We start from the raw sequence: 27,326 nt of genomic DNA, 5'->3' as shown, positions 1-27,326 counted from the left end.
CGCTTGTGAAGCTAAATAGGAACAGAGCTCTTTACTTGCCTTAGGAAAGTGATTTCTTCTTGTTTCTGAAAGAAAATATTTTTAAACTTTTTCATGGCAGCATTTTGTGGACTTCTTCCTGGTTTAGATATTATATTAGATATATAATGTCACATATGATATATCATATTTGCAGGTTATTAAAAACTGATTTATGCAGTTTTCTTTATGTCAGTACATTTGATTCCACTGAGATATTAATACCTGCATAACTTACTGTATAGTGAAAGAAATCTTATGAGGAAATTTTCTGTCAAAAATACAGGTAGTCCTCATTTAACAAGTGCCTCTCTTAGCAACCAATTGCAGGTTTTTTTAATGACCAGTAATCTTCACATTTATGATCTTCACCGAAAGCTGAAGTAAGATAGTAAAATCTTGATGTTTTACTTAACAACTGCTTTGCTTAATGATCAAGTTGTTGGTCCCAATTATGGTCACTAATACCTTCAGAGAGCTTTTTGCTTATAAATGCAGCTTCATAACTACCACAAATATTTATTTTATTTGTGGTATATAACAAAATAAGATTAATTCTGAAATGACCATCTAGATTATATATATTAGATTATCTCTAGATTAGATAACTAATCCCATTTGCTTTCATTTCCTAATTAGTCTGAGCATCCTTCCTCCTTTCCTTCCTGCCAGTAATAATTGTTATTACAAACAAGATAACAATAGTGCCAATAGAAATACCTGGGATGCAATCACAAAACATCTGGAGCACCACTTGAATACCATCAGCATTGACAAAATCACCATTAATCAATTTTAAAATGCAGCTTTATTTGGAACAGCTTACTTTCTGTGATGATATTTTTAACACTATTAAACAACACTATTTGCCTACCCTGTGTCCTTGAGGAGGACTCTCTAAAGGTGGATAAAAATGCTAAACCAAGTCTAAATATCTGGCTAACCATACAAGCAACCATAATTTTAATTCTTAAAGTTTGGTCCCTGATTCTCAGATTGAAAAGACGCGCTATCATGGAAAATGTCATACAGTATATTTTTTTGAGGGGAATAATTTCAATCACAATTTTTAAAAATAGCTTAATGTATTTGAAGTTGAACATTAAACACTCATCATGTCATTTGGCAGAACACATTGCAGAATCCTTTTGTACAAGTTTTCATCAAACTCATGGTGAAGCTGGACGCTGTTGAATTGTTAAACCAAATTAATGAACTGGGTAAGTTATTGCATATCTTCATTTGATCAGTCAGGTACAGTATAGGTTATTGAATGAATAGTGATGATACTATAGTATAGGATCAAAGCAAAAAAAAAATATGAGGAATGTGAGCATATAAGATTTATTCTTCATAAAACCTGAAAGATTGAAAATATATTTAGGACAAAGGAGTAGAGGTGTTTTTCTTAAGTGACTAACCTGGTGATTCTAAGATTAGTGAATAAATCTGGTGTGAAGTTTCTACCAGTTTCAGGGTACAACACTATTGTTACATCCTATTCATTCAATTTGGTAGTGCAGGGGTATCAAACTCAATTTCATTGAGGGCTGCATCAGCATCATGGTTGCTTCAAAGGATCAGTTGCGTGTAAGACTATGGCAACTCACAGCAGCCAAGTGGATTTGACTGGTTGATCACAGTTGCGTCATTGAGACTAAGTGGGTGTGGCTGACTGGGCGTGGAATTGGCTGACTCGGGATGGCTGGGTCAGGATGGAACAAGTTGCACTGCGTAACTTGACATGGGAATAATTCAGTGCCCCAAACTGGCAGCCAAGTGTGTGTCTCTCTCTTGCTTTCCAAGCCCAGGCAAGATTGGCAGTTTGCAAGCTCATATGTGGATTAAAGTTTCCAGGTTTGGAATGGGGTGTGTGTGTGTGTGTGTGTGTGTGTGAGAGAGAGAGAGAGAGAGAGAGAGAGAGAGAGAGAGAGAGAGAGAGAGAGATGCATGTGTGTGTGATGCATGTGCATGCCAATGGAGACATTAGAAACATAGAAGACTCACCGCAGAAAAAGACCTCATGGTCCATCTAGTCTGCCCTTATACTATTTTTTGTATTTTATCTCAGGATGGATATATGTTTATCCCAGGCGCGTTTAAATTCAGTTACTGTGGATTTACCAACCACGTCTGCTGGAAGTTTGTTCCAAGAATCTACTACTCTTTCAGTAAAATAATATTTTCTCATGTTGCTTTTGATCTTTCCACCAACTAACTTCAGATTGTGTCCCCTTGTTCTTGTGTTTACTTTCCTATTAAAAACACTTCCCTCCTGAACCTTATTTAACCCTTTGACATATTTAAATGTTTCGATCATGTCCCCCCCCTTTTCCTTCTGTCCTCCAGACTATACAGATTGAGTTCATTAAGTCTTTCCTGATACGTTTTATGCTTAAGACCTTCCACCATTCTTGTAGCCCGTCTTTCGACCCGTTCAATTTTGTCAATATCTTTTTGTAGGTGAGGTCTCCAGAACTAAACACAGTATTCCAAATGTGGTCTCACCAGCGCTCTATATAGCGGGATCACAATCTCCCTCTTCCTGCTTGTTATACCTCTAGCTATGCAGCCAAGCATTCTACTTGCTTTTCATACCGCCCAACCACACTGCTCACCCATTTTGAGATTGTCAGAAATCAGTACCCCTAAATCTTTCTCTTCTGAAGTTTTTGCTAACACGGAACTGCCAATACAATACTCAGATTGACATTCTTCTCCCAATCCTAGATATCATTGGCATTTTTCTTTTTGGAGTCTGCTCCCAGCAAAGCAAGAGGTGGAAGACGATGCTTCTTCTTGTGGAAGCGCAGAGGAGAAAGTTTGCAGGAAGTAATTTCCTCCAAATCCAATTTTTGCCTTGATAGACCTCTGGAAATGTATCTCCTCTATTTTTTCCATCCCTGTCTCCTCCCCCCTTGTGTGTGTGTGTGTGTGTGTGTGTGTCTGTATACACTCTTGAACCATTTCCCAAAACAGGTGAGGGCTGGGGGGGGTTTTCTCTCTTATTCTTTCCAAAAACAGGTGAGGGCTGGGGGGGGTTCTGTCTTATTTTTGGGGTGCTTTTTATCATGTGCTTTAAATCAAGAGTCACTTCTCTCTCTCTCTTTCCTTTCTCTCTCTTTCCTCTCATTTTCTGCCTCAATCATATTTTCATTTCTCTTTTTTCTCCCCTTTTTTCTCTCCATTCTCTCTCTCTCCCTTTCTCTCCTTTTTTTCTCTCTCTCTTTCTTGCTTCCTCTCTCTCACACTCACTTTCTCTCTCTCTCACTCACTCTTGCTTTCTTTCTCTCTCTCTCTTGCTTTCCTTTCCTCTCTTGCTTTCTCTCTCTCTCTCACTCTCTTTCTCTCTTGCTTTCTTTCTGCTAACCCCGCAGTGCCAGTATGTATGGCGTCCAGCAACATGTCCAGCCGTTGCCATTGGTTACTGCCCGATGCCACTGTTGCCTACGTGGTGTACTGCCCGGTGCTGCTGCTGCCGGCACACTCCAGCTCCCACTGCCGGCGGCCTCCCGCCAGGCCCCAAAGCTCATCTGCCACTGCCACCAGGGAAGCTCCAGCCAGGCGGGGTGGTGCGAAGAAGGAAGCTCAAATTCCGGTCTCGCAACCTTTTGCTTTTCACGCCCTCTGCAAAAAGTTGTGAGACCAGAACCTGAGCTTCCTTCTTTGCGGCACACTGGTTGAAAAACACTGGTATCTATAAAGAGGTTTCAATGATTTCCCTGATGACAATCTCAAACTCAGGATTAAGCATCTTTGTAGCTCCCTCAGAGTGGTAAACAAATATATTTATTTGTTTCTTTTTTCTGGCCAGAGTTCATCAGAAAACATCAGACAATTTCAACCACCAACTACAAATTATTATTATTATTATTAATTATCCCAAGATATGTAGGGCTTTATAGGTCATGACCAATACTTTGAATTGTGTCCATAGACAAATCAGCAGGTAATGCAGCTCGCGGAGTGATGTTGAGACATGGGCAGAGGCCCATGACAGCTTGCATGGCTACATTTTGCACTACATGTGGTCCCCAAATGTTTTTCAAAGGTAGACCTATGTAGAGAATATTGCAGTAGTTGATCCTCAGGGTGATGAGGGTGTATGTGAATGTGAGAAGCAACTCCATGTCCAAATAGGGCCACAACTGGTGCACCAGGCACACCTATGGAAATGCCCCCTTTGCCACAGCAGAGAAATGGTATTCTAGACTCAGCTGTTGATTGAAGAGGATGCCCAAGTTGTGGGCCCTCTCTGAGGGGAGCCAAAGCTCCCCCCCAGGGTAATGGACAGATAGATGGTGTTGTCCTTGGGAGGCAGAACCCACAGCCACTCTGTCTTGTCGGTATTGAGTTTGAGCCTGTTAACACCCATCTAGACCCAAACAGCCTCCATACATTGGCACATCATTTCCACTGCTTCACTGAGTTGGCACGGGGTGAAAATGCGGCGTAGGAGTATGACTTAGTATCTTCAGCATACTAATGGTAACTCACCCTGTGTCATTGGATGATCTCACCCAGTGGTTTCATGTAGATATTAAACAGCGGGGGGAGGGAGGACTGACCCCTGAGGACCCTACAAGGGAGGGGCCTAGGATCCAATCTCTGATCCCCTGCCAACACCGACTGTGACCAACCAAAGAGGAAGGAGGAGAACCACCGTAATCTGATGGCTCCTATCCCCAACCCCTCCAGTATGTAAATTTATCTTTAAAAAATAATGTATACATTTTTCACATGAATGTGAAATGTTTCCATTTGTATGATAAAAGTTAAATAATCAAAATGAAGGATAAAATTAAAAAAATCTAAAGGCCTGTTTCTGATTAAAGGACTGCCCTTTATAATAAAAGACACGTGGCCACTATGCCGATGTGTGAAAAAGAGACTTTGATTATTTTCAGTAGCACTGTCTTCCAGAAAATGGTTCCAAATTTGTTTAACAGGAATAGTTAAACAGTCATTATATTGCACAGAATTCTGGGAAGGGTTTAATTGCATTATTCTGTCATATAAATAAAAAATGAACTATAAGCTATATCCCATTTTAGAGGATAACCAATAATTGCGGGCGGCAAAACAATTTCTCACAAATCTTGGCCTGCAACTCCTTATGTTCCTATTAAATATTTTTAAGATTCTGCAAAACTGCTATTTGTGAAGCAAACCTGGCCATTGGTAAAGCATTTCTGAACAAAACCAAATCTGCTATATGAATATTTGTGTATACTTATGCAAATTTTGTTTGTGTGAGTGTGTATACTGTATATATACTATATCTGTAGAAACCTAGATGAGTAAAAAATTCATACAGGTAAAAAGGATGCAATGAACATACAGAAAATTTGTTATTCACAATCTGAGACAGATTACATCTGCAGCCACCTTATGTATTATTTATTATACATAAGTAATAATATCCTATGAGAACAAGTCTATTGACAAAGAGTGTTTAAAGCATTAGGAATTTCATAACTAAATTTATTAAACTAATTTCTGATAATTTGGGGGCTTTGTGAATTTTTAAAGTTGGTAAGACATTATAATTCCAAGTCTGTTGGTAAATCAGTAAGACATAATTCAAAGATTAAAATTTTCTTGCTTGATTTGTTTTATTTCTTTTATTTCAGATGATATACGTTTAGAACTACAGAATAGCACTGACATAATAAATCAACTTATTATTTTAGCAAGACTATCAATAAATGCCTCTTCATGTGTGCTGCTTGATCGCATTCAGTCAGGAAAAACTGTAGAGGAAATGGAGATGATGGCAAAAGATCTGTTTTTGAGAAATGAACTATTGGCAAGTAAGTAAGGTTGTATGGATTTCCACTGGAACTTTTAAAGAAGTATCAAGATCAAACATATCATTTGAGCTAACCTGCCATGCCAATAATTTCAAAGTACAGTGGTACCTCTACCTAAGAACGCCTCTACTTAAGAACTTTTCTAGATAAGAACCAGGTGTTCAAGATTTTTTTGCCTCTTCTTAAGAATCATTTTCTACTTAAGAATCCGAGCTCAGAAAAATTTCCCAGGAAATTTGAGAGCAGCATGAAGGTCTGGCCAGTTTCCCGCCATTCCACCTTTAATCCCAGTCACCTCGGGCTTTTCTGGGCTGCCAAAAGAGCCTTTCAGTGGTGCATAAGGAGACTTTGGCAGTCCAGAGTAAAAGAAGCATTTTCCTTTCTCTGAGTGCTTGGAGAGGGAATAAATCACTTCACTGTAGTGATTTCCTTGCGCTGCCTCCCATACAACCGGTGCCAGGTTGCCTCCCAGAACGTCTGGGCACAGAAAGGCAAAAGGGGGCACTTTTCCCCAGCTGGATCAACTCAGCTTCCACCAAGGAGTCACAAAAGTGAAGGAAAGGTGTTAGCTACAAAGTGAGTGAGCGAGAGGAGAGGGGAGCCCTTCAGCATGGAAAGGAAGAGGAAGCAGGTAGAAGCAGCAGCAGCAGCCTTTTAGTCAAAGGAGCTGGAGGTCCCCCCCTCACCCGCCTGGGTTTCTCTCCCTGGTGCAGTGTATGGGAGACAGCCTCGTGCAAGGTGTATGGGGGGCGCATGCTCCTTGTCGACGCCTCAGAGTCCCTCTTTAAAAAAAAAAAAAAAAAAACCTTAAAGTTTTGGATTTTTTTGATTCCCCTCCTTTTCTTCCTTCGGCAGTGACTGTCGTCCTCCTCTTCTTCCTCATCCTCCTCCCACCCAAATTCCGAGCTTTTATTTCTTTCCTCATGGGTTTGCACCCATTATTTTTTCTTTTACATTGATTCCTATGGGAAAAATTGCTTCTACTTACAAAAATTTCTACTTAAGAACCTGGTCATGGAACGAATTAAGTTCTTAAGTTGAGGTACCACTGTACTCATATGATCAAACTACTGCACATGTGACATGTTTTTCATTTTCAATGAATTAAATTATTTTATCAACAAATAAACTATCCTGGAATGCATATTGTCAAAAACCAGCAGACTATTTCATTTCACTGCAATCCTCTGGAAATACTTCTGTTCATAAGAACAGGTAAACAGGATTTGGATTGAATGGAACCTCAATAGTAATTACAGAGGTCAGGTGTAAATTACATCAACATAACTGACATTATTCTTAAAAAAATATTCTCCCAGCCTCTGTTAGGCACATACATCTTTATCATATACTAGTTGTTTGGTAATTGCAAATGTTTCTCTTCCTTTTTTAAAGGTGTCATTTTCAAGTTACCTTCAAGTGGGACAAAAAAATATGTAACACCTAGTGGACTTTTCCTTCCACCATTAGTCAATTATACCATCCGAATGAGCAGCAAGTTGTCCCAAACAACAAAAAGAATACGAGAAAAAATTTGGACAGTGGGGCCACATAATTCAGCCTCTCAAAGCCAAATCTACAGTCGAGCATTTGTCTACATCCAAGATAGCATTGATAGAGCAATAATTGAACTACAGACTGGGAAAAGTGCAGAAGAAATAGCTGTCCAAGTTCAGGGTACACCATATCCTTGTTATAATAAAGACATGTAAGTCTGTGTGAATTGGCAGGATATTTAATATCTTAGTGGGGAAAAATAGCTAAAATTTATTAATTGTTTGAGATTCCAGTAACACAATACATGTTGATTTGTTTTTTAATGAAAACTCTATTACAGCTGAACTCACAAATTATGAATACGTGAGATTTCCAAACTGTGATATGCAATAATGCATAAGAAGGTATCAAATGAGAGTTGTTCCATTAACAATGATTTATTTTTGCTCACCATTGTGTTTAGGCATGTGAATGTGACCTCATGCTTAGTTACATGAATTTTTGACAGGTGTTCATCTAGCTTGATTGAATACAGCTAATCACCCATTTAATATTTGTCTCTACTGTTAAAATTAATATTTTATGATTAAAATCCACTATTCCATACCCTGCAGTTTGTGATAGGAGAGTGCAGGATATAGCATTCTTCCGGTATTTACAGAGTGTTATCATATGCCTCCTCACTTGTCTTTCATGTAAGATATATTGAGTCATTATATTCTGCGTAGGATGCTTTGCATAAGTATCTGAGAACATGTGTTGTAGCAAAACCCCAGTATATTAAATGATCTCTCCATTATGATGAGAAATATTACAAAGTGAAGTGATTCAGCCAAAAATGAAAGAGTTTTATCTGGTTATTTCCATCAGTTCCAGCTATATAATATCAAATAATCATTGATTTGACTTAGGATTAATATTTAATATTTTTCTTGATTGAATTTACTGTATTACATCACTGTAGCTTGATGGTTTCATTGTTAATTGCTATAGAATCTGTAATGACATGTAAAGTTGTAAAGTGCTATGTAATATGCTGATATTTTGAAAATATAACTAGATATGAAATTTTAGGGAGAATATTGAAATACAAAACAAAATATATTCCTATTCTTAAAATGACCAAATCCTTTTAAATTATATATTGTGTGTGAGAAAACATTTTTACTGTTCAAAGACTTTTATAGTATTTTGAAAATTATTTTAATTATAATTCACAAAAAGAATTACTTTGCATTTATCTAATAATTATTTTGCTTTTTACAGGTTTCTGACAAGTGTGACCTACTCTCTTCCATTTACATTAATGGCTGCTTGGACACTTTTCATTGCAGCTTTTGTGAAAAAGCTTGTTCAAGAAAAAGACCTGAGACTTTATGAGGTAGGCTGAAGCTTTGAATACTTGCAAAATCCTAAACTTTACTTGCAAATTAATCCTGCAAATTTAGAGTGTCTGCATGCAGAGGGAATCCAACCACAGTATTTTCCTCTTGACTTGTTCACAGGATAATAAAAATCCAATCTTCTCTCCAAACAATGCAAGCAAATTCACTGGGAATTCCTATTAGAGGCATGGCTGTGGCATAGATGCTGTTCTGAGGACATTAAAGACTTATTGCTCAGCTAGGCTGCTCATGGAGTTTCATTATGGGAATAACAGAGTTAGTCTTCTGTAAATGCAGAGAGGCACATATATGAATATTGTATTGCTAATTGATGTCTAGTACACTTGGGTTTTCTCTCTCAACGTTTCTTTTGGGTATACAGATTTAGCAATTACCTTACATACTTTAGTTATTACTTGGCTTACATATTGTTTACCTTACATACTTTAGTTATTACTTGGCTTACATACAATTATAGTAGAATTGAGTAATATATATACTTAATACACAGTCAAACAATATATAAGAATTAATGTATTGGATTAATATATAGATACTCCAGGCATGATTAGCAAACAATTCATGTACAATTTTTTTTGCTGCAAAGAGGATATGGAAAAATATCCAAAGATGCAGCTCAATGGTGAGAAAAGTAAGGTCCTGCACTTAGGCAGGAAAAACCAAATGCAAATTTATAGAATAAGCGATACCTGGCTCAACTGTAGTAACTATGGGTGGAATGTTGGTGTCCTAGTGTCCTAGTGGATCACCACTTAAGTATGAACCAGCAGTAAGCCAATGTTGTCTTAGGCTGCATCAATAGAGGGATAGCATCAAGATCATGAGAAGTGATATTACTGCTCTGCAGTGCTCTATCTATCTATCTATCTATCTATCTATCTATCTATCTATCTATCTATTGTCAAGTACGTATTGGTAGTATACAAAGATATAACAATTTTTATATACAAGATATTGGTACTAAATAGAGAAACATTAGGACAGGGACAGTAGGCACATGGTGCACTTATGCACGTCCCTTACTGACCTCTTAGGAATTGGGTGAGGTCAACAGTGGATAGTCTGAGGGTAAAGGTTTGGGGGTTTGATGATTATGCTACAAAGTCAGGAAGTGAGTTCCATGCATTAACTACTTGGTTGCTAAAGTCGTATTTCTTAGTCAAGTTTGGAGCAGTTTACGTTGAGTTTGTATCTGTTGTATGTCTGTGTATTGTTGTGGTTGAAGCTGAAGTAGTCATTGACAGAAAGGACATTGTAGCAGATGATTTTATGGGCTATGCTTAGGTTGTGTTTAAGGCGACATAGTTCTAAGCTTTCTAAGCCTAGGATTTTGAGTCTGGTTGCACAGGGTATTCTGTTGTGTATGGAGGAGGGCTCTTCTCGTGAAGTATTTCTGAACGTTTTTTAATATATTTATGTCCGAAATGTGATGCGGGTTCCAGACAGATGAGCTGTATTCGAGGACTGGTCTGGTAAAAGTTTTATATGCTCTGATATTACTGGAGAAGAAGCTACATAGGATTGGGTCAACAACTATTTCTATTTCTTGTTGTGAGCCACTCCAAGTCCTCGGAGAGGGGCGGCATACAAATCTAATAAATAATAATAATAATAATAACAACAACAACAACAACAACTCTTGAAGCCTCTTTGGTGATATTGTTGCAGTGGGCTTTGGCACTTAAGTCATTTGATGTGAGTATTCCAAGGTCTTTTATGGAGTGAGGGTTGTCTGTAAGGTCTTGTTTATTTAACTTGGTATTTTATGTTCTGATTTTTTTTTTTTTGCCAATGTGTAGGACAGAGCATTTTTGGTTGTGATTTGGAGCTGCCAACACCTGGGGTCAAGGTGTTACCCCATTAACTTGCCAGGAAGTTTCAACACAACTTGCAGCTGCTGAGCCAGCACTCCACACCCACCCACCCACCAATATTTATAGAGGGAAGGCAGCTCTGGTCACACTATGTTTACCCTAGCACAAAGTCAAAAGCACCAGCCTGAAGATGACGAGTGGGACCTCGTTGAAACGTCACCAGGAATCTCTGAAACCTACATGGGAAGAAATCCGAATATGCCAAGATCTTCATACCTGTACTCGTTAAAATCTACAAAAAAGTAGATTGTTCTGAGTTTGGGTTTTACCCCATGTAATATTTTGAGTGTCTTTGTGATGTTACGTCAAACTCACATTCACCATCATCATTCTGAAATTATTAGCTTTGTGCTGCTTTGAATATGGTTTGTTTGCAACTGCCATTTGTTCTTTATGGAGAACATAAAGAACAAGTGGTGGGGGTGGAGTTCTGGTTTAAATGTTGCAAGTAGATTGGGTGGGTGTGTTTTAATGATTTGATTGGTTAGTGGAATCATATTTGGTTAGATGATTGACATGGTGATGATTGTGATATGTTTTTTTGGTTATGTCTGGCTTTCAAATTTCTGGTAGGTAGGATGTGTCATCACATTTATTCATATTGCGGGGGTGTTTTTCTATTTCTATGGCTTCCTTGATTATTTTTTTGTATAGGTGTTCTGTTTTGGAGATTAATTTAGTTCTTTTGAAGTCAATTTTGTGTCCTGTTTTTTTAATGTGCTGGAAAAGGGAGGAATTTTTTCTTCTTTTTTGACTGCCTTTTTATGTTCTGCAACGCATGCATTTATTCTTCTATTAGTTTGTCCAATGTATGTGGCTGTGCATGTTTCACATGGTGTTTCATAGATTCCTTGGTTTTCAAGATGGATTTTGTCTTTTGGTTTTCTTAAGATGTTGAATATTTTCTGGTTAGTGACAAAGGATGTTTTGATATTATATTTGTGAAGAATTTTGCTAATTTTGTCTGTGCTGCCTTTAATGTAAGGGAGGAGGGTGGTGCCATCCTGTTCTTTGTCTTGATTTTTTTGGGGTGCCTCTTTTTTATTAGGTTTGTAATTGTTTTTCTTTCAAATCCATTGGAAATTAATACGTTTTTGAGCTTGTTTAATTCAGTTTTCAGGTTGTCTTGATCAGCTAGGCGTTTGGTTCTGGAGATGAGGGTTTTCGCTACTGAGGTGATCTGTGCAGGGTGGTGGTGTGAGTGTGCTTTCTTTTGGTAGATGGTGTGTCCTAGAGTGCCATTGGGCATTTTGTAGATTAGGACATCCAGAAAGGGAAGTTGGTCATTGGCTTATATTTCCATAGTTAATTTTATTTTGGAGTGTAGGCTATTGATATATGTGAGGAAATTGTCCAGTTTTTCTTTTCCATGTGGCCAAATTACAAAAGTGTCATCTACATATCTAAGCCAGAGTTTGGGTTTGTCTTCAGAATTATCTAAGGCCTTTATCTATATATATCCAGTTCTCTAATCTTTCAGAGCTTAGGGAAACTCTCCCGACTGTTGGAAGCCAGACCTGCATGCAAAGGCATTATCTTCAGGGGGGAGGAGGCAAGAATCACGTCTATCCCTTCCAGCTTTTTTGTTTTGTTTATTGAAGAAATTGGGTTTTTGGAAGAAGGGTTAAACAAGGGAAAGGTTTTAGGAAGGTTGTACTGAAGCTTCCACTTTTGCGTGTAGGGCTAGCTTTCCAAAGCCTAGCAATAGTCAGCCAGGAAAGCTTTGCAGCCTCCCAATGATCAGCTGATTGGGGCAGAAAATAGCCACCATTTCGGCAAGGAATTATCATGGCCCTGAAAATGGTGACTCCTTCCATGCAGCCTGGGGAGCAGGCCCAAGTGCTGTGGAATCCCATTTGGATCAGGATGGGGGAAGGAAGAGAAGTGGGGAGTCCTGCAGCATTTCCATGGTCTGTCCTTTCGAATATTGTGGCCTGCCATTTTAGGACTACTTGTATACCCACAAGCAAATTGATAATCAGTGTAGCTCTCAGAGTAGTTGTATTAAGTGGTTAAATTGGTTCTCAGATGTAACTCCCTGAACTACTGCATTCTGGACATTGTAGTATCTGAATGGTCTTCAATAGCAGCCCTATTTTCCATTAGAATGGGGATTAAAAAATAAACAAATTACCTAATATCTTCCCAATTAGGGTTATTTTAGTTCATAATCTAGTGTAAGTGTTATGGCATCACACCTTAAGCTTCATTCTCAGGATTTTTCCTATTATTTTGTATTACAAGTAGGATAATTTGATTACTCTCTAAGAGAGTCTGAGTACTCTGCATTATAAATATAGCATGAAGGGACTTAAATAAAACAAGGCAGTAACCAGAGCAAAGTACTTTTCAGTAATTGGCAGCACTGAAATCCATTAAGTCTTCTCAGATTAAGACTATCTACCAACTAACAATTTTGTTATGAATGTTTGCAATAGAGAAAAAAACCCACCCTAGGACAGTGATGGCGAACCTATGTCATATTTTCCAGAGGTGGCACATGGAGCCATATCTGCAGACACAATCAGCTCCAACACAAATGTTTGTGCCGGCCAGTTGATTTTTGGCTCATGTGGAGGCTATGGGTGGGTATTTTCAGCCTATGGAGGAATGGGAGAGGGTATTTTCTCACTCTTCAGGATCTGGGGAAGTCTCTGGAGCCTGGGGAGGGCAAAAAACAGACCTACCAGGTCCGCACAAAGTCATGAAATGGGGGAGCGGGGGGATAATGCACACATGGACACTATTGAATTATGGGTGTGAGCATTCGAGCATGTGCAATAGCACACGGATGCGTGCTTTCGACACCTGAGGGGAAAAAGGGTTGCCATCACTGCCTAGGATTTTAAGTTGGCCATATTTCAAAAAGTGATTTGTTCAATGGATTGGCTTCCACTAGAACACCCCACCCCTAGCAAGAAGTAAACATTTCAGGCCCCCCAACTCTTCGATCTGGGCCCCAATGGAATTTTAGTGTTAATATTTATTATTTTACTTATTATAAGCTGCAAGCAAACTAACCTGGGAGTAAGTTACACTGAACTCATTGGAGCCTGTTTTCGGTTAGGCAGGCATAGACTACAATGATCAGGGCTCTGGGACCAGGCCAGCTAAATCAAGCCAATATTTTGGAGTCACCGGCCTGGCCCATAAGTGCCACCTCTGCCAGGCACTCACGGCAAATGGTGTGGAAGGAGGCTTTAGAGTGCTGTTTGAATCTTTCGCCCAGCTGCAGAGGATGTTCCTCCTTGTCCAGCAGCAGGTTCACCATGCTGTTCATGGCTACTATGGCACTCGCTGAGAACAACGTGTACCCACGCAGCCACCTTACCCCACCTGGCCACCTTTCGGGCTCAGAGCAGCATGCAACTGGGAAAACATTCCCTGTCTGAGGGAATCAATCGAGAGGATCCACACATGTTCCCTGGGTCACATGTACCCCTGGCATCACTCCATGCCCCCCAGGGAGGCACACCCCACTATTTGAGAAGCAGTGCACTAGAATGTGGGACTCATTTTGTTTTTGTTCTTTTAAAGAGGAGGTGAAGTATTTGCTATTTAATTATTTGGCTGAGGGTTTTTAAAACAGTCCATTACAAGCTAAAGGCTCCCACTTCTCTGTTTATAATAGGTGTTCTAGCTTGTCTCTTGGCCTGAGATTCAACTATAGGAACTGGGGATTGGAAAGGATTTGATCCACAGTTCATGAAGTGTGAGCTGTAGTGGGCTGACATTTGTACATGACCTATAGACTAACATTTCCAAGACCATAGAAATTAAACTAATAATGCATGCTACTACTGAATCTTTCAGTTTTAGAAGACAAGTTTATAAAATGTGTCTTAATGACTCAGTTTTTAAGGATTACAACTGAACTATAGATTATGCATTTTACTCATTAAGAAATTTTCATTTTTTTCTTTTCCCTAGTATATGAAGATGATGGGTGTAAATTCCAGCAGTCACTTCTTTGCTTGGTTCATCGAATGCATCACATTTCTCCTGATTACTAACATATTTCTCATTTTTATTCTCAAATTTGGGAATATCCTTCCCAAAATAAATGTTATCATCTTGTTCCTGTACGTTCTGGACTACAGCCTCTCCATCATAGCCATGTGTTATCTCATCAGTGTATTCTTCAACAATACAAACATTGCTGCTTTGGTTGGCTGCCTGGTCTACATCCTGGCCTTTTTCCCTTTCATTGTTCTACTAGTTGTTGAGAATCAGATGAGTTTTACCATCAAGAGCCTACTGGTAAATCTGTCCTTTTATATATTTTCTAGAAAAAAATGGGAGTTTACAACTGGATTTTTGTGAGGGAAGCCATCTATCTATAGATTTGGATTTGCTTTTCTTACAGTCACAGACCACAGTAGCATGAACATTAGAAACTGGATTTTTTGTATGGCAAATAATACCCGGTCCATTTTAATTGAATAGGGCACTTCACTGCTTGAGAGGGAAATTGTTAGGATGCCTGAAGTGTCCATTTGATTTGCCAGATACTAAATCTTGGTCCTTTATTGCACAAAATGTATCTTCTGTGATGGTGCTGCCCCATCACAACCGTAATCCTTACTCACTGGGCACCTAATATGGAAATTTTTAAAAATTATTTCACTCATCAACAAAATAAGATTGCTATTGTTCTGCTTTTAGTACTGGTTTTGAGAGTAGTTAAAAAGGGGGGAAAGATAGTCATTAAATTAAAATGAAACTGAGAATATATTATTAACAAATCCCTGCCAAACCCTCTTCACATACAATTTTTCTATATATTTTTTAAAATGTCTAGGATGAAACAAGGATTCCTTCCTTGGGCAGGGGTTAGACTAGGAAATCTCCAAGATCCCATCAAGCCCCTGGAAGTTTTTTTTTAAAAAAAGAAGAGTCCTCAAAACCTAAAAATGGTGGGAATGATATCCTCTCAATTTTGTATATCAGCCAGACAACAATGTTGTGAATAAGCAAGCTATTTTGTGAGAGTTCTGAATAAGGTGCTAGCATTACTTCCACAAATTGTATTAATTGATTATTGAATGCATTTGTTCTAAATCAAATTAAAATTTGGTTTTCAATAAATATTTATTTTCTAAACATACAGTAGAATAATAATGAGTTTACATCATCCTTGTTAAATCTGGGTTAAATGATGAAGCTTATTAAAATAAGTTTAAAAAACACGCTGAAAAGACAAAATCTTAAAATAAGTCATTGCCTCTAACTCAGTTACCTAAAGAATAGTTGTAAACATGATGCTTGTTGGAAAGATGGGATCTAAATTAAAATCCATAACTACTACTAATAAGTTTGGAGATGTGTTTAAATAGTCAAACCACCACAACTATAGCTAAATTATCCTTGTGTTCTATTACTGTTATGGTTTATATTGTTCAAGACTAACTTTGTGTATGTGTGTGTGTGTGTGTGTGTGTGTGTGCATGCAAGTGCATGTGTGTTTGTGTGGGTATTCCACATGTTTCTGTCAGTTACCTTTCTTTCTGTTTTTTTCCAGAGCCTTTTATCTCCAACTGCATTCAGCTATGCAAGCCAGTATATTGCCCGTTATGAAGAACAAGGCATTGGTATATATATATATTTATATCTCCCCCCCCTCTCTCTTTCTCTCTCTCTCTATATATTTTTATAAGAAAAATAGTCCAAATTACATACTGTGTGCTCATTTGCTAATGCAGGTTATTCTGTATATCCCTCCTCTTCTTTTTTATAGGTCTGCAATGGGATAATATGCATGACTCGCCAATGTCAGGGGACAATACTAATTTTAGCTGGATGTGCTGGTTAATTTTGATAGATTCTTTTATTTATTTCATTCTGGGCTGGTACATCAGGAATGTTTTTCCAGGTATGTAATAGTGGTTATTCAATTGTAGTACAGTAGTATTTTGATGGAAATGATTTGATAATTAAAAATGTAAAGTTAGGGCAAATGATCCTATAATATCCATGCTATCATTATTTCTGGGAAATCACTAAAACCATCCACTGTGTGACATTGTCTTTCACACCGATACCTATATTTGGTGATTCTGGATGTGGGAAAAGGATAGACCTTAATGGAGTTTAAGGTAACATCATTGTGTACTACTTATACACAGAATAATGACTGGTGACGAGGAATAATTTTTCAAGAGCATTTCAAGAATGACATTTGAGCTCTAATTTGAAGAAATTAGGTGGGAGAAAATTTAGGTTGCAGTGACCACCTATGTTTGTGGTTTGATGTAAAAACTGATTGTGAGCAAACCTATACTACAACCAATGTATTGGATTTCAGAAAAACAAATTTCAATTAAATGGGGGAATATTTAAATAACGAATTAAAGGAGAAGGATAAAACGGCAGGAGCAAGCGCCCAGTGGACTGAATTAAAAAAGGCCATATTAAAAGCCACTGGACTGTATGTAAGGTAAATAACTAAAGGCAAAAGGAAGAAAAAACTGGTTTAGTAATGATGTAAGGTCTATAGTCAATGAAAAAAAGTTTGCCCAGTAAGATTTGATTTCCAATTGAATGATCAAGAAATAGACAATAATTTAACAGGCCCGGAGAAAAAACAATTTTGCGATTGTGTAAATGTATGCTTAAAAATAAAACGTAGGGAGGGTAAAAGAAGTAATGATCACTTGGGCCCAAAATATAGGCCACTCAATCGACTTGGATGATTGGGAAAAGCTATGGAACTACAATTTAAAATTAACAATCTGCTCAACCTATAAAGAAAGTCTCTATAAAATATTTTACCGCTGGAACCAGTAAGATTAGCCAAAATTTACCCAGGGATCTCTCCTAAATGCTGGAAATCCCAAAGTGAGCTAGGAACATACTTCCACATATAGTGGACAAGTGTAGAGGCCAGAATGTATTGGGAAAAAAATTGGAACTGGACACAAGCTATTACACAACTTGATATAAAATTGGAACCAGAAATATTTTTATTAGGGATGGCTGACACAAAAAATTAAAAAAGATGATAGATATTTAATTATACATTTGATTACAGCTGCAAGAATCCGTTATGCACAAAATTGGGGGGGAAATTCCACGCCCACCAGCGTATATATTAAAAACAAAATAATTGAATTGGCAGAAATGAATAGATTAACTATGTATATAAAGGAGAAAGAAGACTCTTCTACAAAATTTGGGATGAATGGTACAATTGGTTGCATAAAAGAACCAGAAAGAAAATAATTAGCTTAAATACATCACATTGAGGAGATCTTATGGGAAAAAAGATGAAAAGGTTTTTTAGATATGCTAGAATATAGATAGACAAGAATTAGTTAAATGTTAGACATTTCAAGATTAGGTAAGATACATTTACTTGATTTAGAATGATTTTCATCTGCTATTAACAATTAAGTCTTTATTACAAATTTAAATTATTATTACTATGATTGTAAGAAATAGAATTAAATTTATAAGCATGTATGATACTGATTTGAAAATCTGCAAACAACTTAGAAATGTATAAGTGATAACATGTAAGGAAAGAGAGAGTAAGGTTATCTCTCTTGTTTTTAAAGTTGTATGTGTATTTTTGTTTGCTACTTATATTTGTATATAAATTTACTTTTTTCTAATAAAACAATTAAAAAAGAAAAAAGTCTGCCTATAGGAGGTATAAGGAGTTTGGAAGTATAGCTGACAGAGAGGTGTATAAAATGATACAGAAGGAGGCAAAACAGATAATATATGCTGCTAAAACCTCAAAAGAGGAAGAAATTGCCAAATCTGTAAAGAAGGGGAATAAAACCTTCTTCAGATATATTAGTGATAGGAAGAAGAAAAACTGCAGCATCACAAAGCTTAGTACTGGAGATAATACGTACATTGATGGGAATAAGGAGGTTGCTGACCATTTGAATAGCTATTTCTGTTCAGTTTTCTCAGAAGACAGCTTACGATATAATACTATGAATGGATATAGCATTGCTTCCAGCTGTAGGGATTCAGCTCCAGTGACCTCAGAGGCCAATGTCTTAGAAGAACTTGAAGATAAATAAGGCAATAGGTCCAGATGGCACCCACCCCAGAGTTCTTAAAGAACTGAGATCTGTGATTTCTACCTCCCTGACTGATTTGTTTAACTAATCCCTTTTAATAGCAGATGTAGCACTTTTTAACAGAGCCAGCATATTGCCCCCACAATCTGGGTCCTCATTTTACCCACCTCGGAAGGATGGAAGGCTGAGTCAACGTTGAGCTGGTGATGAAATTTGAACCACTGACCTGCAGATCTACAGTCAGCTTCAGTGGCCTGCAGTACAGCACTCTACCTACTGTGCTACCCCGGCTCTTATTGGTTTATTAATCTCTGCCAGTTCCATTATTTTATTTCCAATATATATATTGGTGGGTGCGGTGTCTTTCTTCCATTATTAAATGTATAATCAGGTATTTATTATCTTTATCCATTTATTCTATTATCCAGTCAATCATACTTAATAAGAATATTTCAGGTCTCGGTTTTAGGTCAATTTATGTGATATCTTTTATCCATTTTTGAATTTTTTTCCAGTAAGTCCTGATCTCCACATAGATCCACCACATATGAAAATATGTGCCCAGCTCTACTTTGCATTTCCAGCATTTGGAGGAGATCCTTGAATGAATTTTAGCTAATCTTGTTGGGGCAAGGTGCCAACGATAAAACAATTGATATAGATTTTCTTTATATGCCTTGGATATTATTATTTAAGATTGTAGTTCCATATATTTTCCCAATTGTCTAAATCAATTGTATGACCTATATTTTTTGCCCAAGTAATCATGACCTCTTTTACCCTTTCTTCTTCCATTTTTTAAAAAGCATACAATTATAAAGTTGCAAAATAGTTTTTCCCTCTGGACCAGTTAAAATTTTGTCTATTTCTTGATAGTTTAGTTGAAAGCTGAATTTAGCCAAATCTACTCTGTTACTTATTTTGCAACTGAAGATATGGCCACCAGTCAATGATTAATCCTTCCACTGCCAATTCTTCTCTTGATTTAAGTTCATTTTGCTCATTGAGTAATTTTTTATAAGTAATTTTATTATTTGCATGAAGTAAGTTTGGGTATATTAATGCTTCCAATGGTGATAGCCATTTGGGAATTTGAATATAGATTTTTTTCCTAACATCTATCCAATTCTTAATTAAAATACCTCTTACATAATGGTTACTGAAATATTTGTGAATCTTATTTTCATAGTTCCATAGATATTTATGCCACCCATATTTTAGGTTATACCCTTCAATTGTTAACAATCCTTTGTTTAATAGGGATACCCAATCTTTTAGACACAAAGTAATTGTGACTTGATAGTATAGTTTCCAGAGAGGTAGACCCATACCTCCCTGGCATTTCCTGTCTTGCATAAGATTGTACTTGAATCTAGATTTTTTCTCTTTCCAAATGAATTTCCTGATAGATCTATCTAGTTCATTATAAAAATTTTCTTCCATTTTAACTGGAGCAGTCTGAAATAATTGGAGCAGGTTTGGGAGTACATTCATTCTGATTGCCGAAATTCTACTCAATAATGAAAATGGTAATTTGGTCCAGTTTTTAAGATCTTTTTGTATATCTTTTAATAATTTCATATAGCTATCCTCCTCTATCAAAATACATTTTACAGACAGCCAAATTCCCAAATATTTTTTTGTCGATTTGATTCCCATTAATTTTTCTAAGTCCTCTATCTGTTTTTGATAGGTTTTTAGATATCAATTTTGTTTTATTTTTATTGATCATTAGCCACGCTACTTTCCCAAAATTTTCCATTTCCTTTAATAAAATGGGTCCCGAATGCAATGGATCTTCAATAATATAGATGATATGTCTGCAAAAACTTGGGTTTTGTATTGGCCTGCCACAGTAACACAGCATAAGGGAATTGGGAGGGGTAAAAGAGAAGTTATAGCCACAACAAATTCCTTTCCTAGAGTCCAAGGTCATCTTTTGTTCTGAGTCAATTGTACGAAAGAGGAAGTCAGTGAATCCCTGCATTGGACTGTTCCATGTGATTGCATACGTGGGTGTGGGGATGTGAGATGAACCTTAACCTGGGTGGAGTACTGGAGAGAAGTTAGTATCAGAATGGACTAAACGTAATCCAACATGGCTCTGCTAATAAATCGAACCTTTTGTGTGAGAAGCGGAGTGGATTCTGATTAATTTCTCAGATGCTATTTGGAGCATTGGCAACAAATTTCGATACTCCTTTTTTCTTCGGAGACCTGAGCTCCCATCTGTCTGCTCCGAGCCATGGGCAGAGAGTAAACTCAGGAGAATGGAAGAGAGAGTGTTAACCAAGAAACTAGAGGTGTAAGGGCTTGGAGTTTTTGACCCCCCTCTCCTGGAGGATCCAACCAGAATTGAAAGTACAGGGGAAAGCCTCCAGCATGGGAGACGGGAGCACAGAGATGAAGATGCCTAAGGCAATATATTTCCCAGAGATGTGATGGGTGTGGTGCCAGTGGATTCCTAGCCTCCTCCCTCCCCATGTAGCCCCGCAGTTGCCTCTCTACACTGCAACTATGGACAAGAATGCAACCTTTTCTTTCGCCCAAGCGCCTCCCCTTCTAAGCGAATTGAGACAGAAACAGAGCCCTCTTTTTCAGCAAAGAGATTCTCCAGTGGAAGGAATCCACCCCTCGCTCACCTCGCTTCTTCCTACTATAGTTTCTGCTGCTGGCCCGCCATTTTTCCAAGCTGAGTATGAAAGGGAATATGACCATTTATTCCCAAGTGATTGATAGTTGATTGATAGCATCTCAAAAGGGATGGAGGGGGGGAGGCAGCAAGATTGTTTTCTAAATTGCATAACGAGGGGGCCCCTGAGTTTGAAGATGTGGCAAGCCAGACAGAGGCAGAGGACCAGATTTGCCGGTTAAGACAGTCAGGATGGCCTGTGAAGGAATTTGTGGAGGAATTCAGAGAGGCTGCTGGCAAGCTGAGAGAATGGCCAGAGAGATTTTTGGTCCATACTTTTAAAATTGCCCTTGGCCCAGAATTGAGAGAGGTTTGTGAATTGCATGGTTTGCCCTGGCCCATTCAAAACTGGTATGCCACAGTGATCACTTTGGATGATGTAGTTCGTGCTGAGAAATAACCTCTCCCCCACCATGCACCAATTGGTTCTTTAAGACACTGCTTTTTCCCTTGCCAGCTGGGCGCCTCTTGGTCAGAGGCCGTGAGGGGAATAAATTGCTATCGGTGTGACTAGACTGGCCATAAGGGGACTGACTGCTTGGTGCCCCTCTCTCCCCTAAAACCCAAGCCATGCCCAGTAGTGGAAAGTGGGTGTGAAGAAGCCCCCCGCTGGGTCGCTGGCCCTTGAAACAACAGAGCTGTGCCCTCCTGAAGATTTTCCTGAGGGTGAAGAAACTATTCCTTCAGGGCCCAACCCCGATTGGAATGTGGAGCCCGGTGGAGTAAATGATCCAATGGTGAGTGAGCCCATCCCTCCATTCCTCATTGAACAAGGATTAAAGTAATGGCCATGGGGGAGGAGGGAGAAATACAGGCTCTGATAGGTACAGGATGCTTGAGATGCCTTATCAGCAAAAGAGTAGTGGAGAAGTTAAAAATCCAAACCAGACCTTTAGCCAAACCCAGGCGTTTCCAACAAATGGATGGCTCTCTAGTAGGCAGAGTTCCGGCTATGCTCCTGACAGAGTTGGTGGAGTTGCGAATGGCCAACACTGTGAATTCCTGAGATTCATAGTCACCCACAAGATGTCGGAAGCAGTCATATTGGGTCTGGCCTAGTTGGACAAATGAACCCCCACCATTAGTTGGGAGGGTGGATATCGCAAGTTTACCCTCCACATCAACCCTAACCCTCCTCCAGAGACTGGCAGGAGAAAACCCGCTCCCCGGGAGGAAGCAGACAGCCCCTTAGCAGCGGCTGCGATGAAGGAAGGGACACTCCCAGGTCTCCAGAAAGTGCCCCTGGAATACAGAGACTTGGAAAGGGTTTTCAGTGAGGAAGATTGCAATGAACTGTCCCTTCACAGACCAACAGACTGTGCAATAGAATTTGAACCAGGGGTAATTCTCCCAAAGCCTAGAATGTATGCAATGTCACCAAAGGAATTGGAAGAACTGAGAAAGTATATTGATACCAACCTAAAAAGGGGATTAATCCAGCCTGCTAATTCCAGGATAGCATTTCCGGTTCTTTTCAAAGAGAAGCAGGATGGAGGGAGCCACCTAGTGGTGGATTTTAGAAATTTAAATATGGTGTGTGTGCAGAACACTTATCCCCTCCCCCTTATGAAGGACTTACTTAATCATCTAGTCAAGGGGAAAATATTTACCAAACTGGATTTAAGAGTTTAGAAATAGACCCAGCCAAGGTGAAGGCTGTGTTTGATTGGCAAGCTCCCCGCACACACAAACAATTACAGAATTTCTTACTATTTGCAATTTTCTACTGGCAATTCATTCCAGATTTTGCTGAAGTTGCCTTGCCCCTAACCAAGCTACTAAAGACTGGTCAGCCCCTATTAAGCACAAAGCATCTCAACCAATCAGGTGGACAATGGAATGCCAAAAGGCTTTCAAATGGCTCAAAAGACTTTTTGCAAAGGAGCCACCCTGACCCCGAGTGTAAAGTTGTGATCCAGTCAGACGCCAGCGATGTGGCAATAGCAGTGGTGTTGTCACAAGACAATGGAAAGGGACAGCTGTTACCTTGTGCATACCTTTCCAAAAAGTTAACACCCACCGAGAAGAGGTGGGCCATTTGGGAGAAGGAAGCATTTGCTGTATGTGTAGCACTGGGGACAGGGAGGCATTTCCTAGAAGGCAGAGCAATTCCTTTCAAAGTGTGGACTGACCATAAGAACCTCGAAGCATTAAAGACCCCTTGGAGGCTTTCTCCTAAGCAAGGGCGATGGGCCCAATATGGAAGGGAACCAAGCTGTATGTGCCTGCCAGCCTGCAACTAGACATTCTCCAATGAAGTCATGACTCCAGACAAGGGTGCCACTTCGGATTCCTGAAAACATTGCACCTGGTGCGGAGGCGGGTTTTATGGCCCAGGATGTGAGTGAAAGTTGAAGATTATGTGAGAAGTTGTGTCACCTGTGCCACCAGGAAGCATAGACCCGGAAACCTCCTCCCCCCTGGATTGCTGCAGCAAGTAGCCAACCCTACTAGACCCTGGGAAGAAATAGCGATAGATTTCATAGTGGAACTCCCCGAGAGTGTTATTTGGACTGTCATTGATTTATTCTTCGAATAAGCTCATTTCATTGCTTGTTTGGGAAAACCCACAGCCAGACATTTGGCTAAGTTATTCCTAAAACACATTTACAGGTTCCAATTCCCTGCCAGATTCTGGAGAAAATTTGTCTACACCATTGGTTCCACCCAAGGACTTAGTTCTGCATTCCACCCTTGCACAAATGGAGCAGTAGAGAAAACTAACTCCCTAGTGGAACAATATCTCAGATGTTGAGTTACCAGCAAAACAATTGGGCTGATCTGAGGCCTTTCGCAGAAGTAGCATACAACAATTCCATATATAGCAGTACGGGACTAATTCCTTTCCAGGTCAACAGTGGTCAAGAATTCATTCCCATGCTGGAACTACCAAAAGAAACTCCCTCGTTCATCACATTGGCAGAGTGGATGGAGAAGCTGAAGAGAGGATGGGAGGACACCAAGTAGGTGCTGGCGGAGGCAGTGCAAGCCTACAAGAAACAAGCAGATAAACACCGATCTCCCCAACCCCCTTTTTGAGTGGGAGATAAAGTTTTCCTGTCTACCAAATACATTCGTTTAAGGCTGCCTAGCAAAAAGCTAGGTCCTAAATTTCTAGGCCCTTTCCCAATTGTGAAAGTTATCAACCCAGTCATGGTGCAGCTAAGTTAATCAAGCAGTTTCATGAAAATTACCCAACCAAGCCTAAGGATCCCAATGGGGGAGCAAGAAGGGTTTGAAAGTGGTACTAACCCCTATGTATTTATTCTATCGTTCCAGGAGATGGGTCTTTGCGAAGGGGGGCCACCTGTCAGGCTGAAAGCCATCATATGGAGTTAGAGGCTTTGGCCTGCCACAGTAACACAGCATAAGAGAATTGGGAGGGGTAAAAGAGAAGTTATAGCCACAAGAAATTCCTTTTCTAGAGTCCAAGGTCATTTTTTGTTCTACGTCAACTGTATGAAAGAAGAAGTCGGTGAATCCCTGCACCGGACTGGTCCACGTGATTGCACTTGTGGGTGTGGGGGATGAATCTTAACCTTGGTGGAATACTGGAGAGAAGTTAGTATCAGAATGAACGAAACGTAATCCAACATGGCTCTGCTAATAAATTGAACTTTTTGTGTGAGAAGCGGAGTAGATTCTGATTTATTTCTCAGATGCTATTTTTGGGCGTTGACAACAAATTACTTTATTCAATAATACTTCTATATATACTAAATACAATAGGGGGGACATTGGAAAACCCTTACTGACTCTTTTTTTAAATATAAATGATTTCTGTCTTGTCTCCATTAATCAGAATAGACACTATTTTGGGGGAATATATGTTTTCTATTATTTTAGCAAATTTGTCACCAAATTGCATTTTCTTAATTTGACTTATTACAAAATTCCAATTTACATTATCAAATGCCTTCTGAGCATCAATAAAAAGAAGAGCCACCTGTTTATCCGATCTTACCTCATAGTATTCTAATACCTCCATTATTAATCTGATATTATTTATTAATATGTTTGTGAGTGACATAGGCCAGGGGAAGGTTTGATAGGGAAGGTTTGCCTTAGAGATCCAAATACCATTCTGAGAAATAAATCATTTCCATGCCTGTGCTTCTCTCAGGGTACAATTTATTAACAGCCATGTCTGGATTTGACTTGGATCATTCCAACTAGATTACATCTGGGTCAAAACCCCATATCACATCCCCACACCCACAAGTACAGTCATGAGGACCAATCCTATGCAAGATTCCTGATTCCTTCCTGTGTCCGTTACTATGCATCTGCAGAAAGGAATGTGTGGTGGCATATCTCTCTCTCTCTCTCATTCCCCTCTATCACTAGCAAACTGTGTCAGGCCAACCTTTGACTTCACATAATTACTTTGGGCCTGACAGTTTGCCTATTTGCCGATGACTCTAAAGTGTGCAATATGGTTGATATTCCTGGAGGTATCTGCAATATGGCAAATGATTTAGCTTTACTAGATAAGTGGTCAAAGAATGGAAACTGCAGTTTAATGTTTCCAAATGTAAAATAATGCACTTGGGGAAAAGGAGCCCTCAGTCTGAGTATTGTATTGGCAGTTCTGTGTTAGCAAAAACTTCAGAAGAGAAGGATTTAGGGATAGTGATTTCTGTCAGTCTTAAATTGGGTGAACAGTGCAGTCAGGTGATAGAGAAAGCTAGTAGAATGCTTGGCTGCATAGCTAGAGGTATAACAAGCAGGGAGAGGGAGATTCTGATCCCATTGTATAAAGCGCTGGTGAGACCACATTTGGAATACTGTGTTCAGTTCTGGAGACCTCACCTATAAAAAGATATTGATAAAATTGAACAAAAAATATGGAGATACAATCCTATTGTGTCAGGAAGAGAAGAAAATAAATTGAAACTCCAAAAAGAATTGAGTGAATATTTTAAAATAAATGATACGGGAAATATGAAGCAATCAATAATTTGGGATGCACATAAGGCCTTTATGAGAGGGAATTGTATCAGTACCGAAATTTATATTTAAAAAAAATGTGAAACAGAAAGGAAAAAATTAATTAAAGATATTGAGTTAACTCAAGAAAGATTGAAAAGTACAAGAAATGGGGAGTGGAATAATTTACTAAAAATTAAAAAAAAACAACTGAGACTTATGGATCAACAAATATGGAATAATATGAGATCAATTGTAAAGCAGAAAATTTTGGGATGGGGCAATAAATCAATGAAACAAATGGCAAATTATTAAAAAAAAGAAAAGAAAAATCTTGTATAGTTGCATTAAGGGACAAAAAAGGTGTTACAAAACGTAGTAATGATGAATTGCAAAAAATAATGAAAGAGTTTTATGAAGAGTTATATAAAAAATATCAGATTATTCTGCAAAAGATAGAGACTAAGGAGAAATTAACTGATGAAGATAAACAAATGTTAAACGGGACTATAACAAATGATGAAATTATTAGAGTTGTTAATGGATTGAAACCTGCCAAAGCTCCAGGCCCAGACAGACTTACGGGGGAATATTATAAGACTTTTGGGACTCAATTATTACCTCATTTGGGGAAACTATTTAATAACATACTTCAAACCTTTAATATTCCACAGTCATGGAAGACATCCGAGATCATCACTATCCAAAACCAGATCGTGATTTGTTAGATCCGGGATCCTATCGCCCCATCAGCTTACTAAACCAGGACTATAAAATATTTATCAAAATTATAGCAAATAGGATAGAGAGTATCTTACCAAAAATAATTGGTGAAGACCAATATGGATTTGTTAAAGGAAGAAAGATTCACGAACCAATTAGAAATGTTGTTATTGTGTTATACCATGCTACCACCACCAAAAAGAAATTATGTGTTTTGAAGTTAGATGTGTACAAAGCATTCGACAAAGTTAATCATAATTACCTGTTTCAACTTTGTAAGGAATTAAACATGGGAGAAAATTTCTGTCAAATTATAAAAGAAATTTATAAGGATAATA

At 38.5% G+C, this 27,326-nt stretch overlaps 1 protein-coding gene across 1 annotated transcript in view; it reads left to right on the top strand.

The window, feature by feature from the left end:
* The window catches only part of ABCA12 (ATP binding cassette subfamily A member 12), a 266,663-nt gene that overhangs the window by 105,105 nt on the left and 134,232 nt on the right, over positions 1–27,326 (top strand). The window contains exons 21-27 of the mRNA XM_070732222.1: positions 1,148–1,238; positions 5,652–5,831; positions 7,227–7,539; positions 8,595–8,709; positions 14,539–14,868; positions 16,130–16,199; positions 16,346–16,480. Of these exons, the coding sequence (XP_070588323.1) occupies positions 1,148–1,238; positions 5,652–5,831; positions 7,227–7,539; positions 8,595–8,709; positions 14,539–14,868; positions 16,130–16,199; positions 16,346–16,480 (1,234 nt within the window). The remainder of the gene's footprint in view (positions 1–1,147; positions 1,239–5,651; positions 5,832–7,226; positions 7,540–8,594; positions 8,710–14,538; positions 14,869–16,129; positions 16,200–16,345; positions 16,481–27,326) is intronic.

Source organism: Erythrolamprus reginae, chromosome 1 (assembly GCF_031021105.1).
Source record: "Erythrolamprus reginae isolate rEryReg1 chromosome 1, rEryReg1.hap1, whole genome shotgun sequence".
NCBI lineage: Eukaryota > Metazoa > Chordata > Lepidosauria > Squamata > Dipsadidae > Erythrolamprus > Erythrolamprus reginae.
This window is presented reverse-complemented; position numbering and strand designations above follow the sequence as displayed.